At 39.6% G+C, this 14,071-nt stretch overlaps 1 protein-coding gene across 1 annotated transcript in view; it reads right to left on the minus strand.

Moving 5' to 3' along the window:
• The window catches only part of LOC311138941 (V-set and transmembrane domain-containing protein 2-like protein), a gene marked incomplete at both ends in the record, with an annotated part of 55,920 nt that extends 52,567 nt beyond the window's left edge, over positions 1-3,353 (minus strand). Inside the window, one exon of the mRNA XM_084173753.1 lies at positions 3,236-3,353. Within this exon, the coding sequence (XP_084029879.1) occupies positions 3,236-3,353 (118 nt within the window). The remainder of the gene's footprint in view (positions 1-3,235) is intronic.
• Positions 3,354-14,071: the final 10,718 nt, after the last annotated feature.

A 14,071-nucleotide genomic window follows, 5' to 3' on the forward strand; every position in this document is an offset into this window, starting at 1 on the left:
AGGTCTGGGCTTTGACTAGGCCATTCCAATACATTTAAATGTTTCCCCTTAAACAACTCGAGTGTTGCTTTAGCAGTATGCTTAGGGTCATTGTCCTGCTGGAAGGTGAACCTCCGTCCCAGTCTCAAATCTCTGGAAAACTGAAACAGGTTTCCCTCAAGAATTTCCCTGTATTTAGCGCCATCCATCATTCCTTCAATTTTGACCAGTTTCCCAGTCCCTGCCGATGAAAAACATCCCCACAGCATGATGGTGTTCTCGGGGTGATGAGAGGTGTTGGGTTTGCGCCAGACACAGCGTTTTCCTTGATGGCCAAAAAGCTCAATTTTAGTCTCATCTGACCAGAGTACCTTCTTCCATATGTTTGGGGAGTCTCCCACATGCCTTTTGGCGAACACCAAACGTGTTTGCTCATGTTCATCTTTAAGCAATGGCTTTTTTCTGGCCACTCTTCTGTCTTAAAGTGGTCCTATGGACAGATACTCCAATCTCCGCTGTGGAGCTTTGCAGCTCCGTCAGGGTTATCTTTGGTCTCTTTGTTGTCTCTGATTAATGCCCTCCTTGCCTGGTCCGTGAGTTTTGGTGGGCGGCCCTCTCTTGGCAGGTTTGTTGTGGTGCCATATTATTTCAATTTTTTTTATAATGGATTTAATGGTGCTCCGTGGGATGTTCAAAGTTTCTGATATTTTTGTATAACCCAACCCTGATCTGTACTTCTCCACAACTTTGTCCCTGACCTGTTTGGAGAGCTCCTTGGTCTTCATAGTGCTGCTTGCTTGGTGGTGCCCCTTGCTTAGTGGTGTTGCAGACTCTGGGGCCTTTCAGAACAGGTGTATATATACTGAGATCATGTGACAGATCATGTGACACTTAGATTGCACACAGGTGGACTTTATTTAACTAATTATGTGACTTCTGAAGGTTATTGGTTGCACCAGATCTTATTTAGGGGCTTCATAGCAAAGGGGGTGAATACATATGCACGCACCACTTTTCGGTTATTTATTTTGTAGAATTTTTTGAAACAAGTAATTTTTTTCATTTCACTTCACCAATTTTGACTATTTTGTGTATGTCCATTACAGGTTGTAATGCAACAAAATAGGAAAAATGCCAAGGTGGATGAATACTTTTGCAAGGCACTGTAGCTAGCTAGCTAAACAATTAACCATAATCCCAACTCATAATGTTAATACCTTGCATGGATCTACAGGTAGCTAACCAACCAGGTTCAATGTTAGCTAGCTAACATTAGGCTATAACTAGCAATGCAAATGTCTCTGAGACTACACAGATCTCATACAAATAACGCTAGCTAGCGAGCCAGCCAGCTAACGTCAGCTAGCTAGCTAACAGTACACTAACTTGAAATAAAAATGACGTTGAGGGATGACTTAACCTCAAAGGGATGCAGCTCTCATTTGGGTTGAGAGAGCCAGTCTCCTCCAAGAGTGAATCAAAAGGCTATTTTTCCAGGTCACCAAACAGAGAACAGCTAATGAAGATAGTAGGACCTGAGTTATAGCTACGCTACAGTAGCCTATTTTGAAATTATGTGCTTTCCCCTTTTATGAAATTCCCACCCTGAGCCAGTCTCTTTTGTAGGTGGTTTGACATAAGACTGGGGAGAGAACATTGCAGTTAAACCCCATTTTAATTAACTCCCTCTGGGAATGATGCGCGTAATAGATTTTTCTACCCATCCAAGATTGTCAATTCATCCAGCGCCAGTATACGCCACACTCATTCATATTGATTTTGCTAAAGCTGATGCGCTAAGGAGAGAGAGAGTGCTCCTGGGACAGGCTGGGGAGACACAATGATAAAGTGTTTATTGCACATAATCAAATAAAATCGTATAGCAGCCTGCAGTTAGAGCCCAAATACTGTAGAAACATTTTGTTGATAGGGAATATGGCAAAAATGCCGTGCCACACCAATTAATAAGCTTCTACTGAGCTCATTGCTGGTAAGATACTGCTATTAAAATAATGCATCAACAGATCATTGCTGTTCTTGTCCATTAGTGTTATGTATTTTGTCATGTTCTATGTTTTGTGTGAACCCCAGAAAGAATAGCGGCTGCTTCTGCAACAGCTAATGGGGATCAGAAATAAATCTTTAAAAAATAATTTAATAATTTAAAAAAGTCCATCAATCTTGATAAGATACATTGGTTTATTCATGTTTCCTCTCAACCTAACTCCAGGGTCTCAGGGTAGTGGCTCATGAACATATTGAAAACACATTTTCTAGATAACATGGATCAAAATGGATTAATAAAGATTTTAAACTATTGCTTTGTCTGTCTAACCCATTACTATGTCTCCCATAGTACCTTAGAATAGGGAACGATTACACACACCCATTGTCTCTGAACAGGTGAAATTAGACTCTGCACACTGCACTCCTATGTGATTGAAGTCCCCTTTCACCTGTTATTCCCATAGTAACTTCCTGAGTAAGTCATAAATTAACCCTCAACATACCATGCCTAGAGTCCTCACACCTGCCATATATTGGTCTGAATCACCTTCCACCAATCTACACCTTCCCTCCAAAAATCCTCCCCATAAAAATCCCACCAATGCACACCCCTGCCATCCTTGATTTAACAGCAGGCAAATTAAGCAAAAGTTGAAATAGAACATATATCCTCCAACAAACTTAAAATGACATGGATGATTTATAGCTTTGGGACATGAACATTGATTTTCAATACTCAAACTTGCCATATAAAGGACTGTTGTGTTCATTAATTTCACACATCATTAATGTATTATAATAACAAAGCAATCTTCACAGATACAGGATAAACAGTCCAGGGAAGTTATCTTAAGAGCCACATGTATTTATTTATTTATTTTTAAATACAGAAAATTCTGAGCTCATTTAATTCATGAACCCATTTTCTATCATAGCCTACTGATATTCATTATTGTATGGACAAAATTATATTCTGTCATAAAGATGTTAATGATTGAATTATATATTTTATTTAAGTGTCATACACCTAGCTACCGGTGCCCAGCCCACATGGGCTTACAAGACACTATTAATATGTGTCCCAGATAACTTAATATTCGAAACAATAGTCGCAGTTATCATCACCATCTTGACATCAGTCAACCCCGCCCAATCAGACTAGTCGCGAGTGCATGGCACAATGTATAACTTGTTTTAAATATGCAACATAATGTATAGGTTACATAATTACCGACAGCATTAAACCTACCATTTCCAGATATATGATTGTCCACCTCGGTGTGCACAGCCGGTTTGTAAGCGGCGTTAAGTTGAATATAGTGTCCCATATAATGTAAAATCCATATGATCACTCCAAATGCTCCCATTTCTTTTGTTCTTGTTTGAAGTCGAGGACGAAAAACTCACATTAGGCAGAGCACGCTCACTAAATAGTATCCAAATACGTCCTGGATGACAGCCCCCTCCGAAATACAAAATAGCGACGGATAACAATTGCGCTATGACGCGCAAGGTGTAGCCTAGTCGGCTGCGGGATATTACAAGCACTGGTTCCCTGTGCTTCTGCAAGCAAGCACCTCCAGCAGAGGCGGACGGAGAAATACATGGAGAGTGCAGTGGCTTGCAGAGAAAGTAAATTAGGCGGGGGATCTAGAAAAATGATAGGCCTACTGTTAACAACTTTTTTAACAAGTTATATTTTGGGATCTGAGGTTTTAACATCCTTTTTTTCAGAATATTCATTATAAAAATATATGCACGCATGACTGTAAGTCGCTTTGGATAAAAGCGTCTGCTAAATGGCATATTATATTATATTATATTATATGTTCAATGCTCAAAGCTCCTGTACTGTTATTCTTACCTCTGTATAATCTTTTTTAACGTGTTATATAGGCAACTCTAAAAAGTAGCCTAAGGTGTATTTTGTCTGAGGACAGGCAAAGTTTACAATTGCAGTTAGCCTGTATTGCATTCCATATACATAGCATGGCATAGCAATCTATCTATTCATCAGTTTATTCAAGAAGGACCATGATATGTTTTCAAATCTCCCCAAATAATATATATATTTGGTATATTTGATCAAATGTGATATTGGGTTAGGCATATGATTCTCAGTCTACTGCAAAGAGATTGATCCCATAGAAATTGTACTTTATGCGAGACTGTCCTTTTCCCAACCACTGGAGGAATACATCAACTAACCAGCTGTCATCACAATTAACACAGGGCATTACAGCATTATTAACCTAGGACTCAACGCTACTACAACTGTTAGCCTGGCCGTACATTTCCTCCTATGGGGCTCATATTGGCATGCAGTGAGCTCGCAGGCTCTTCTTTAATGGACAAGTGTGGTTGAACACATAGTGTAGTTGAGGTCCACATAGGGCATTAATAAAACACCATGCGAGCCTCGTTCGTCATACTGAATGAGCTACGTTGGGTAATGCTAGTCTCTACAGAAGTGAATAAGGGTTCTGCCCACCTATAGAGGCAAATCAATCCTTTCTCTTAAAGAAAAGGTGAGTTTTTGCAGCTTACTGTACTGTACAGCCTAGTATGTGTGTGAAAGTTTTAGTTTAGCAACCTATGGCTGACAGAACTGCTCAAGCAAACATAATTCCTACAGTCATGAGGTCTCACCAAGCCACAAGCTAACAAACATTTGTTCTGACCTTCTGATTCTCTGGTTACAGTCACACACAACACAAGATTGAGCTTCAAGTGTACTTACAATTGGAATTCATTGAATGTCCCAACTCTCACAGAAACAACAGTGGCTTAGTTAACATAAAGTCTCCTAATAAGTGGCCTACCCTCTTCATTCCGTCTCTCACGATCTGTGCTATCTGTGAAAGCTTTACAGCACATTGCAAAGATACATTTTCATTGTCCAGTTTCAATATACTAATTCATTAAGGAGATCTACTTCAAAGCATTTCAATTGTCAACAGGTTTGTGTTCAGTAGGCAGGCACGAAAACAGAACGTGCTATCTTATTGGACTAGTTTACATACTTACCAAGGCTTGGATACAATAATACATGTATTGATAATGTATCTTGAGGAATCAGCATTCTCTTGTTAACAATTCAACAAACTAAACATACCGACCTGCTAGTAGGCCTAACAAGACATTAAACCTATTTAGCTCTATACTTTTCTAAGAAGTATATTGCAGCTGATTAAATGAACAACTTTTACAAATAATTAGACTAATAGCTGGCTATGTCTCTGTTTCCTACAGGAGAGTGTAATCCAGCCTAACTTGATATGCAGACCTCACACTTATTGGTTTTGCTTGAGAGTGTATTTCATTACCATTAGCAGTAAGTAGGACTATTTCTCCTGTTGACAAAACTCCATCTGTGGTACAATGTTCAATGTGGGGGACAAACTGCTAGGAACACTTGTTGTAGAGTTTTGAAAATTATGCAGTTATGAGTCAGTAATATTATTTGCAGATGAAGATTATTCATAATTTTACCAATCTAATTTCAAATATTGAACTTCTGATTTTATATGAGGTTGAACTTCAGAGAGCAATATGAAGATATTCCTGTCAATGAGAGTGAAGTGGTTTTATTTACACTGAGTGTACAAAACATTAGGAACCTTCCTAATATTGAGTTGCAGCCCCTTTTGCCTTCAGAACAGCCTCTACAAGGTGTCTACAGTGTTCCACAGGGATGCTGGCCCATGTTGACTCCAATGCTTCCCACAGTTGTGCCAAGTTGACTGGATGTCCTTTGGGTGGTGGACCATTCTTGATACACACAAGAAACTGTTGAGCGTGAAAAACCCAACAGCGTTGCAGTTCTTGACACACTCAAACCGGTGCGCCTTGGCACCTTCTACCATACCACGTTCAAAGGCACTTAAATATTTTGGTCTTGCCCATTCACCCTCTGAATGACACACATACACAATTATTGTCTCAATTGTCTCAAGGCTTAAAAATCCTTCTTCAACCTGTCTCCCCTTCATCTACACTGATTGAAGTGGATTTAACAAGAGACATCAATAAGGGATCATAGCTTTCACCTGGATTCACCTGGTCAGTCTATGTCATGGAAAGAATGTTTTGTATACTTAGTGTATATTCTATATTTAGCTTTATCTGAGTCCATGATATACATTTTTCAGTTTGAATATCATCTATTTGAGCATTTAATTAACATACAGCAGTCTATGTTATATCAAACCTGGAAATATTTGTTTCTCTCAATAAGACATACAGTAGGATTTGAACATCCCCTTTGAAGAGAAGTAAAAAATCCTGTCAAGGCCTTGAAAAGCAGTTCACCTTTAGGGTCTTGCAGAAACTCTTTCATTTTGACTTTGTGTCAGGTCCAAAAACGTTTCATACTCCATGTCTTTTCTTCTCCCCAGGAGCTCCACTCCTCTCTGCTCTCTTCCTGGAGGTGTCAGCTCCAGGCTGCAGCCGGGGGAGCTGTGGGGGAAAGTGAAGCTGATGTATGCAGACGTGAGGCACTGAGAAGGACAAAACACCTGCCTGGCAGCCCTGAGCTCCACACCTCCTGGCACTAAATGCTTGAGACAGCCCATCCAGAGATGTGAAAGGTGCGTGTGCGTGTTTGTGTGTAGAACTGGAAGAATGTCAAAGCTGTGGCTTTTCCATGGTCATTAAACTCAGAATGTATTGAGTTTCTGAGACATTACTATAGGTTGACTTTTTTACTGCTGCATTTGAATACAATATTTATTGTATAGGACAGGTTTTACATTTATGAGGCTAATTTACTTTCAAGGCCAGTGCACCATCAACAGGTAGAACACAATGGTTATTCTCTTGAATTCTCTCAACCATGCATACTTCTTCTACTTGTACTCTGGCTTGAAAAAAATATGATTGTAGGCATTGTACACATTATCGAATACATCGTTCGCTTTCTCAAAGACAGGTTGTCAGTATGTGTAGGCATAAATGTGTTTGGCTATATGTTAGACTTTCTGCTAAGTAATGGAACTAGTAAGCATTTTCTGAGGGACTTCTGATGGCTTTGAAGTTATATTACATTTGTTGATATTCCAAAAAGGCTTGGGAATTTGCAGTTTGTCTTGAAAATGGCTTCTCTTAATCATGTACAGTGGCTTCTGAAAGTATTCACACCCCTTGACTTTTTCCACATTTCGTTGTGTTATAGCCTGAATTTAAAATGTAATACCCCATAATGTCAAAGTCAAATTATGCTTTTTGAAATGTTGACAAATTATTTTAAAATGAAAAGCTGAAATGTCTTGTGTCAATAAGTCTTCAACCCCTTTGTTATGGCAAGCCTAAATAAGTTCAGTGGTAAAAATGTGTCACATAATAAGTTGCATGGACTCTGTGTGCAATAATAGTGTTTAACATGATTTTTGAATGACTACATCTCTGTACCCCACACATACAATTATCCGTAAGGTCCCTCAGTCGAGCAGTGAATTTCAAACACAGATTCAACCACAAAGACCAGGGAGGCTTTCCAATGCCTTCCAAAGAAGTGGCACCTATTTTCAGGATAAAAAAATTAATGGAATGGAGCTAAGCAGGAAAGCCTGGTTTAGTCTGCTTTCCACCAGACACTGGGAGATAAATTCACCTTTCAGAAGGACAATAACCTAAAACCTAAAAGGCCAAATCTACACTGGAGTTTCTTAGCAAAAAGACAGTGAATATTCACGAGTGACCGAGTTACAGTTTTGACTTAAATCTGCTTGAAAATCTATGACGAGAATTGAAAATGGTTGTCTACCAATGATCAACAACAAATTTGACAGAGCTTGAAGAATTTTGAAAATAATAATGGACAATATTGTACAATCCAGGTGTGCAACGATCTTAGAGAATTACCCAGAAAGACTCACAGTTGTAATTGCTGCCAAAGGTGATTCTAACATGTATTGACTCAGGTGTGTGAATATATATGTAAATCAGATATTTCTCTATTTAATTTTCAATACATTTGTAAAAAATTCTAAAAACATGTTTTCACTTTTTCGTTATGGGGTATTGTGTGTAGATGTACATTTTTATACATTTTGAATTCAGGCTGTAACACAACAAAATGTGGAATAAGTCAAGGAGTGTGAATAATTTCTGAAGGCACTGTAAATGACATGGGTATCACCTCCAAAACGGACACTATTTTGTCAGTCAAATGTAGGGAGTGGGAAATTTAACTTTGCACAGGTAAGGATGTGCAGGGATTACACTTTGAGGAGAGTTTACCTCGGGTCAGTGAGAGACTGAAAAGCATAATGGAACATAAACAGGGGTAAATGTGTGGAGGCCTGGTTTTCTATTTTAGAACCTGGGAGGGAAGTACGAATTGCAATTCAAGGAAAGTGGCAGTACATTGTTTTTATAGCACTAAAACAGCACTTGTATGACTAAATCGGTATTAATTACTCAGCATTTACAATATGTCAGTTATAGCGATATCATTCTATAGTCAACTAGAACAACGATTTAACATTGCGCAGTCGTTTTGATTATAGGGCTCCATTGCTGTGTAGTCTAAAATCCTCTACATGCTAAACAATCTATGTATTTTGTATTGTAGGGCCATCCAACTGACAGACCATATAGGCTGTGTCTACTGCTGCATTGCTGTCCTGGCTACGGTGATGCATTTGCCAACATGACCTCTAAATAACGTAATATTTTCACACGAATTCTCAACAGAAGGAATACATGTTTTTTCACAACCCAACAGACCCATCAATTTCCAGTCAGGAGCTGCTTTGGTCATCCCCTTCCTCTGTCTCCGCTTGTCATCGGGCTGACCGTTCAAGAAAAATTACATGAGGGTGAAACCTTGCCGCCATTTCCTGGTTCACTGACTACAACAGTAGGTCTTTCGCTGTTCATTTCCAGAGCAATTTCAACCCGCTGCCTCAGAGAGAGGAGATGTCAACCAGCCACCCAGCAGCTGGAGTTTCTGAACATTAACTTACTTTAGTGTTCGCTGCCTTCCTCCCAGGGGCTAATGTGGCTTGACAGAGACATGAAATTAATATGGATACGGCTATGAAAAGAGGCCACTGGTTGTGATGAATGCACCACACATGATACGCATCCGGCATGATGTCTCTGGCTGTTCGGGAACATTATGCATCAAAATTGACATTCCATCACATCAACTGCATTGGGGAGACATATATGGTCTTGTTTGTCCATATATGAATAATTATAAACACTTTAGGCCCCATTGAAGCCTTGCCACAGATCATCTCTTGGGCAGTGTATCCCTATACATTTGGCAGTTGGATGGCAGTTGGATGGACACAGAATCTTGCAAGACTTGTATTTGACAAGCAAGAGACAAATGCATTTGTTACAGTACGTGCATTACAGTGTTAACTGTTTATGAAGTTACAACATAGGCTATACCACAAGTAAATGAGTTGTTCCGACACTGCTGTGCTTGATTACTGCACCTCATTTACACTCCTCTAAGGTCTAAGGGCCCGCGGCTGGGTTTCTACTAAGCTAACATATGGAATTGTTTTAAGAAGGTCATACCAAGGATCATTTAGCTATTTGATTTTGAATTTGAGTACCCTGTAAGTATACAAAAAATATGTAGAAATTAGATTAAACATTGAAATTTGGCCTTATTGCTATTAGCCCATAGAAACACATTGAATAACATATTCATACATGGCAAAACATATAGTAAAAAGTTTATCAAACAGAAGTACGTTTTGAAGTGTCGGTCCTATATCGGAGAGACATTTTACCCATATTAACCAATTTTTTCTGGCACTAAATTACTTCCATACTCACTAAGTGTACAAAACATGACCAAGTGAATCCAGGTGAAAGCTATGATTCCTTATTGATGTCACTTGTTAAATCCACTTCAATCAGTGATGAAGGGGGGAGACATTAGGTGCTGTAAAAATAAATATGTTTAAGCCTTTTATTTAAGTGCCTTTGAACGAGGTATGGTAGTAGGTGCCAAGCGCACCAGTTTGATTGTGTCAAGAACTGTAACGCTGCTGGGTTTTTCACACTCAACAGTTTCCTGTGTGTATCAAGAATGGTCCACCAACTTGCCAACTTGACAAAACTGGGGGAAGCATTGGCGTCAACATGGGCCAGCATCCCTGTGAAACAATTTCGACACATTGTAGAGTCCACGCTCTACGAATTGAGTCTGTTCTGAGGGCAAAAGGGAGTGCAACTCAATATCAGGAAGGTGTTCCTAATGTTTTGTACACTCAGCGTATACCTCCATTAATTTTTTTAAACTGGTACCGGGCTACCTTCAGATGAGTCTTGTGAGGCTTTGGGGCATCCTAGAGCAAAACAACCTATATGTACATGTTCGTGAGAGTCTCACCTTTCGATGGTGAGGTCATTTAGTGTGTAGCCCAAACTGTTCGGACGCTACAGACAGAAGTTGGCAGATTGGCGGTACCAACTTCAGATGAGTCCCCTGACGCTTCTGGGGGTCGTAACAAAATGGAGAACACCATCGTGTTCGTGAGAGTCTCATCTTTCCATAGAGGGGTCATTAGTTTGTAGGCCAAACCGTACTGATGCTACAGACGTTTTCGTGAGAATACCGCTTTTTGAGATATCTCCTGGTCTGACAAACACAGCTGTAGCGCTGCCACCTTCTACCGCAGATTCAGTGCAAAAAACAGATATTTCTAGAACAGACCGATTTAGATTAATATAATTTGTTATGCTAATTCAATTTCAGTGGAGGCGCTGACATGGACTCTATATGACTCAATGATCGATGAATCACCCTTTTGAAATCTCATGTGTCACAAATCATCTATAACCGTATGTCAAGCTTTATAAAAAGTTCATAAATGTGGCATAACTGTGTCACATAATCATCTATGACAAATGTGACATAACCCACTATGTCGAATATGGCATAAATGTGTACTTTATGAAGGTTGACATGTTGTGCTGCTGGATGACACACGCTCTAAAGTGAAGTCATGTTAGTCACATTACCCCAGGCAACACTTACCTTGATGAAAGCCCCCTACATAAGGAAATTGAAAGTATTTTTCTTCTAGAACCAAGTTATATGTTCCTCAGTACACAAACACGCACACAACAATATAACGAGCCATACCATGCGGTGCAGGTCTTTGACACATTCACCCTCTCTCCTGCTGAAAGATCAGCCACAAAATGTTGGCACTGTTGTAACAGGTTGTAATCAAGCCCTGGTCTCCAGCATGGGAACAGAAGAGGAATACCTGGTGACTAGGTAGTCTCAGATTGGACTACTCCAAATCATCTTGGCTCTGACAGACACACACACAAACACAAGCTTTGCAGGTCCATCAACCCATCTAAATACCTCTCACACCCTAGAGTAACCTGTGGATCATGGAATCGTTCATAAATTAGCAGAACATTTATAACCTATTTATTGACGCTATATGTAGAGTCCTGTAATACTTTGTTTGAAGTGACACACCTTCTGTCATTCATAACACATCCATAAAGACTCTATATCGCATGACACTGTACTTAATATAAAGTCAGACACCTTTGGTCATTCATTACACATACATAAGGGCTTACTGACGCAAACACAAAGTATTAACACTTAAGGAATTATCACTAACAGCTAAAACAAATAAAAAGATTAAACCATACATTTCCTTTTATCTGTACATTTGAAACCCCTTCCCATTAATAACCCACCCCCACTTATCAACCTCCCTATCCCATGGGATGCCAAATTAAAAAGTTAAAACAATACAAATACGTTAAGTTTCAAAAAGTAAAGCAACGCAATTACATTGAACATTACACAGGGCTGTGAACATCGTAGCGTGTCTCTGAGCTGGCGGATGAATGGTTCTTGCCTCTCTGTCTGCTGGAGGTACTGCATGTTGGTTCCAACCTTAAAAGTAACAAGAACGTCTGCTAGGAAATGCATTTGTCACATCACCTGGATAAGGGCATTTCTGTACTGCACTAATAGGTCAGGTTGATTGCGTTATAGAAATTGTCATATTATGTGTTATTATTTAGCCTATACACTTACAGGTTGTATATTAGGGGCAAATAATTTCCCTTCCATCTATTCTGTATGACGATGGTGTTAGAATGGCAGGAACCACCTTCAGGGCCACATCATCGAGTCTATTGGGGAAAACAACAACAAAAACAAATCTACAATTATTGATGAGATCAGGAAAACATATTGGATCAGGACATTGTTATGTCAATTTCCATAATTAACTAATAAAGTATGACGTCAAAAGCATAATTATGATAGGTCTACTATTTTCACGTTGTCTTACCATTAGAAGGGTTTCAGCATTCTCTTCCAGGTCACTCTTCTCCTCCTCTGGAAGACAACGACTCATGTCCAATGACACTCCGTCACAGGTCACCCATTTTACATTTTAGTCATTTAGCAGACGCTCTTATCCAGAGCGACTTACAGTTAAGTGAGTGCATAAATTTTTCATACTGGCCCCCCGTGGGAATTGAACCCACAACCCTGGCATTGCAAGCGCCATGCTCTACCAACTGAGCTACACGGGGCCTAGAGAAACACAAAGATACATATTTCTTAACAATCTCCAAAAATGACAGGTCAGCAGTCAGTGCATTACATTAGTCTGGGGATGAAGTTGTTGAGGATTGGGATGAGGTAGAGGAGGGGGACATCTCAAGCTCTACTGTTACAATTGCTTTGTCTAAGCAGGTCCTGACATCCTAATCTCACAGCATCCTTTAATCCTGATATCCTAATCTCACTGCACCAGTTGTTCTGTAAACACCAGAGAGAATCTCACAACATCAGGAACCATCTGTGCCCTTGGTTCATAATCATGTGACTCATAGATGCTACTGAATGCAATTGCAACACCCGAAAATTAAAATGCTATGAATTTCACCGAAGTCGTTAACTCCTTCTTAGTTTCCCTGGCGTCAACAGAACCACATATCGTATGGAGTTGCACCTAAATTTCAGTCCTGCCATGTTCCGCTGACGTGAACACAGCAACCATTACAGCAACCATGTATTTTGAAGTATTGTGGTGGCAGCATCATGTTATGGATATGCTTGTCATCGGCAGGCACTGGGGAGTTTGTAAGGATCAAAATAAATATGAAAGGAGTAAAGCCCAGGTAAAGTTAAAGGAAAACCTGACTCAGTCTTCTGAAAACCTAACCCTGGGATAGAGTTTTATTTTTCAGCGAGACAATTACACACATTTATATGCCAAAGACACACCAGCATTTCCAAGACATGTTGAGTGTTCCTGAGTGGTCTAGTCTCAGTCCTTAAATTAGTTTGAAAGTCAGAGACAAGGTTTGAATATTGCTGTCCAAACAAATTTACTGAGCTTGAGCAATTTTGACAAAAGCAATGGACATATGTGACTCGCTTCAGGAAACTAGGCGTATGTCGCGCTTCACTACTTCACAGGAGAGGCATTTGAACGTAAACCTTTTTTTCTAATCAAAATACGTTTTTTTGGCAGAAATGCCTTCTGGAACATTTTAACTTTCATGTGGCTTAATAACAAACTTGTATGCCATCTGTAAATACAAATAAAATTGTTAAATTACGAGCTTAGTTGGTTTAGCCACAGAAAAAGACAGGAACCTTCCCGCTAGCCATGATTGGCTGAGATAATGGATGGGCTGGACATGCCGAGAGATGAGTTTGGATTGGTGCTATGTAGCACGCTTCTGTCTATAACATGAGCTGGTCAGTATGTGTAGGTCATCCTTTCTAACCCAGATTTTTTTTAAAGATATCATGTAGTAGAACTACAAAAGTGTTGCTCTCCACATGCTGGAGGACCGAGTTTTGAAATCAGTGGAATGCCCGGTGGAATTAGAGTATGATAGCTAAGGAGATGGAGAAAATTCAAATATTAACTCTGGGGTCTGAAGACATACGCAAGACCTCTTCGTTTTTTAAATGTATTATTAATTTGGAAACTGTTCTATAACTATCTATCACTTTGAAAGGCAGCAAAATGCGAAGAATGTGCAAGGAGTGTGTAGACTTTCACTAGGCACTGTACCTTGTTTTGCTAAATTCCCCTGACATGAATAAAGTTAC

Source organism: Coregonus lavaretus, assembly GCF_964263955.1.
Source record: "Coregonus lavaretus genome assembly, chromosome: 12".
NCBI lineage: Eukaryota > Metazoa > Chordata > Actinopteri > Salmoniformes > Salmonidae > Coregonus > Coregonus lavaretus.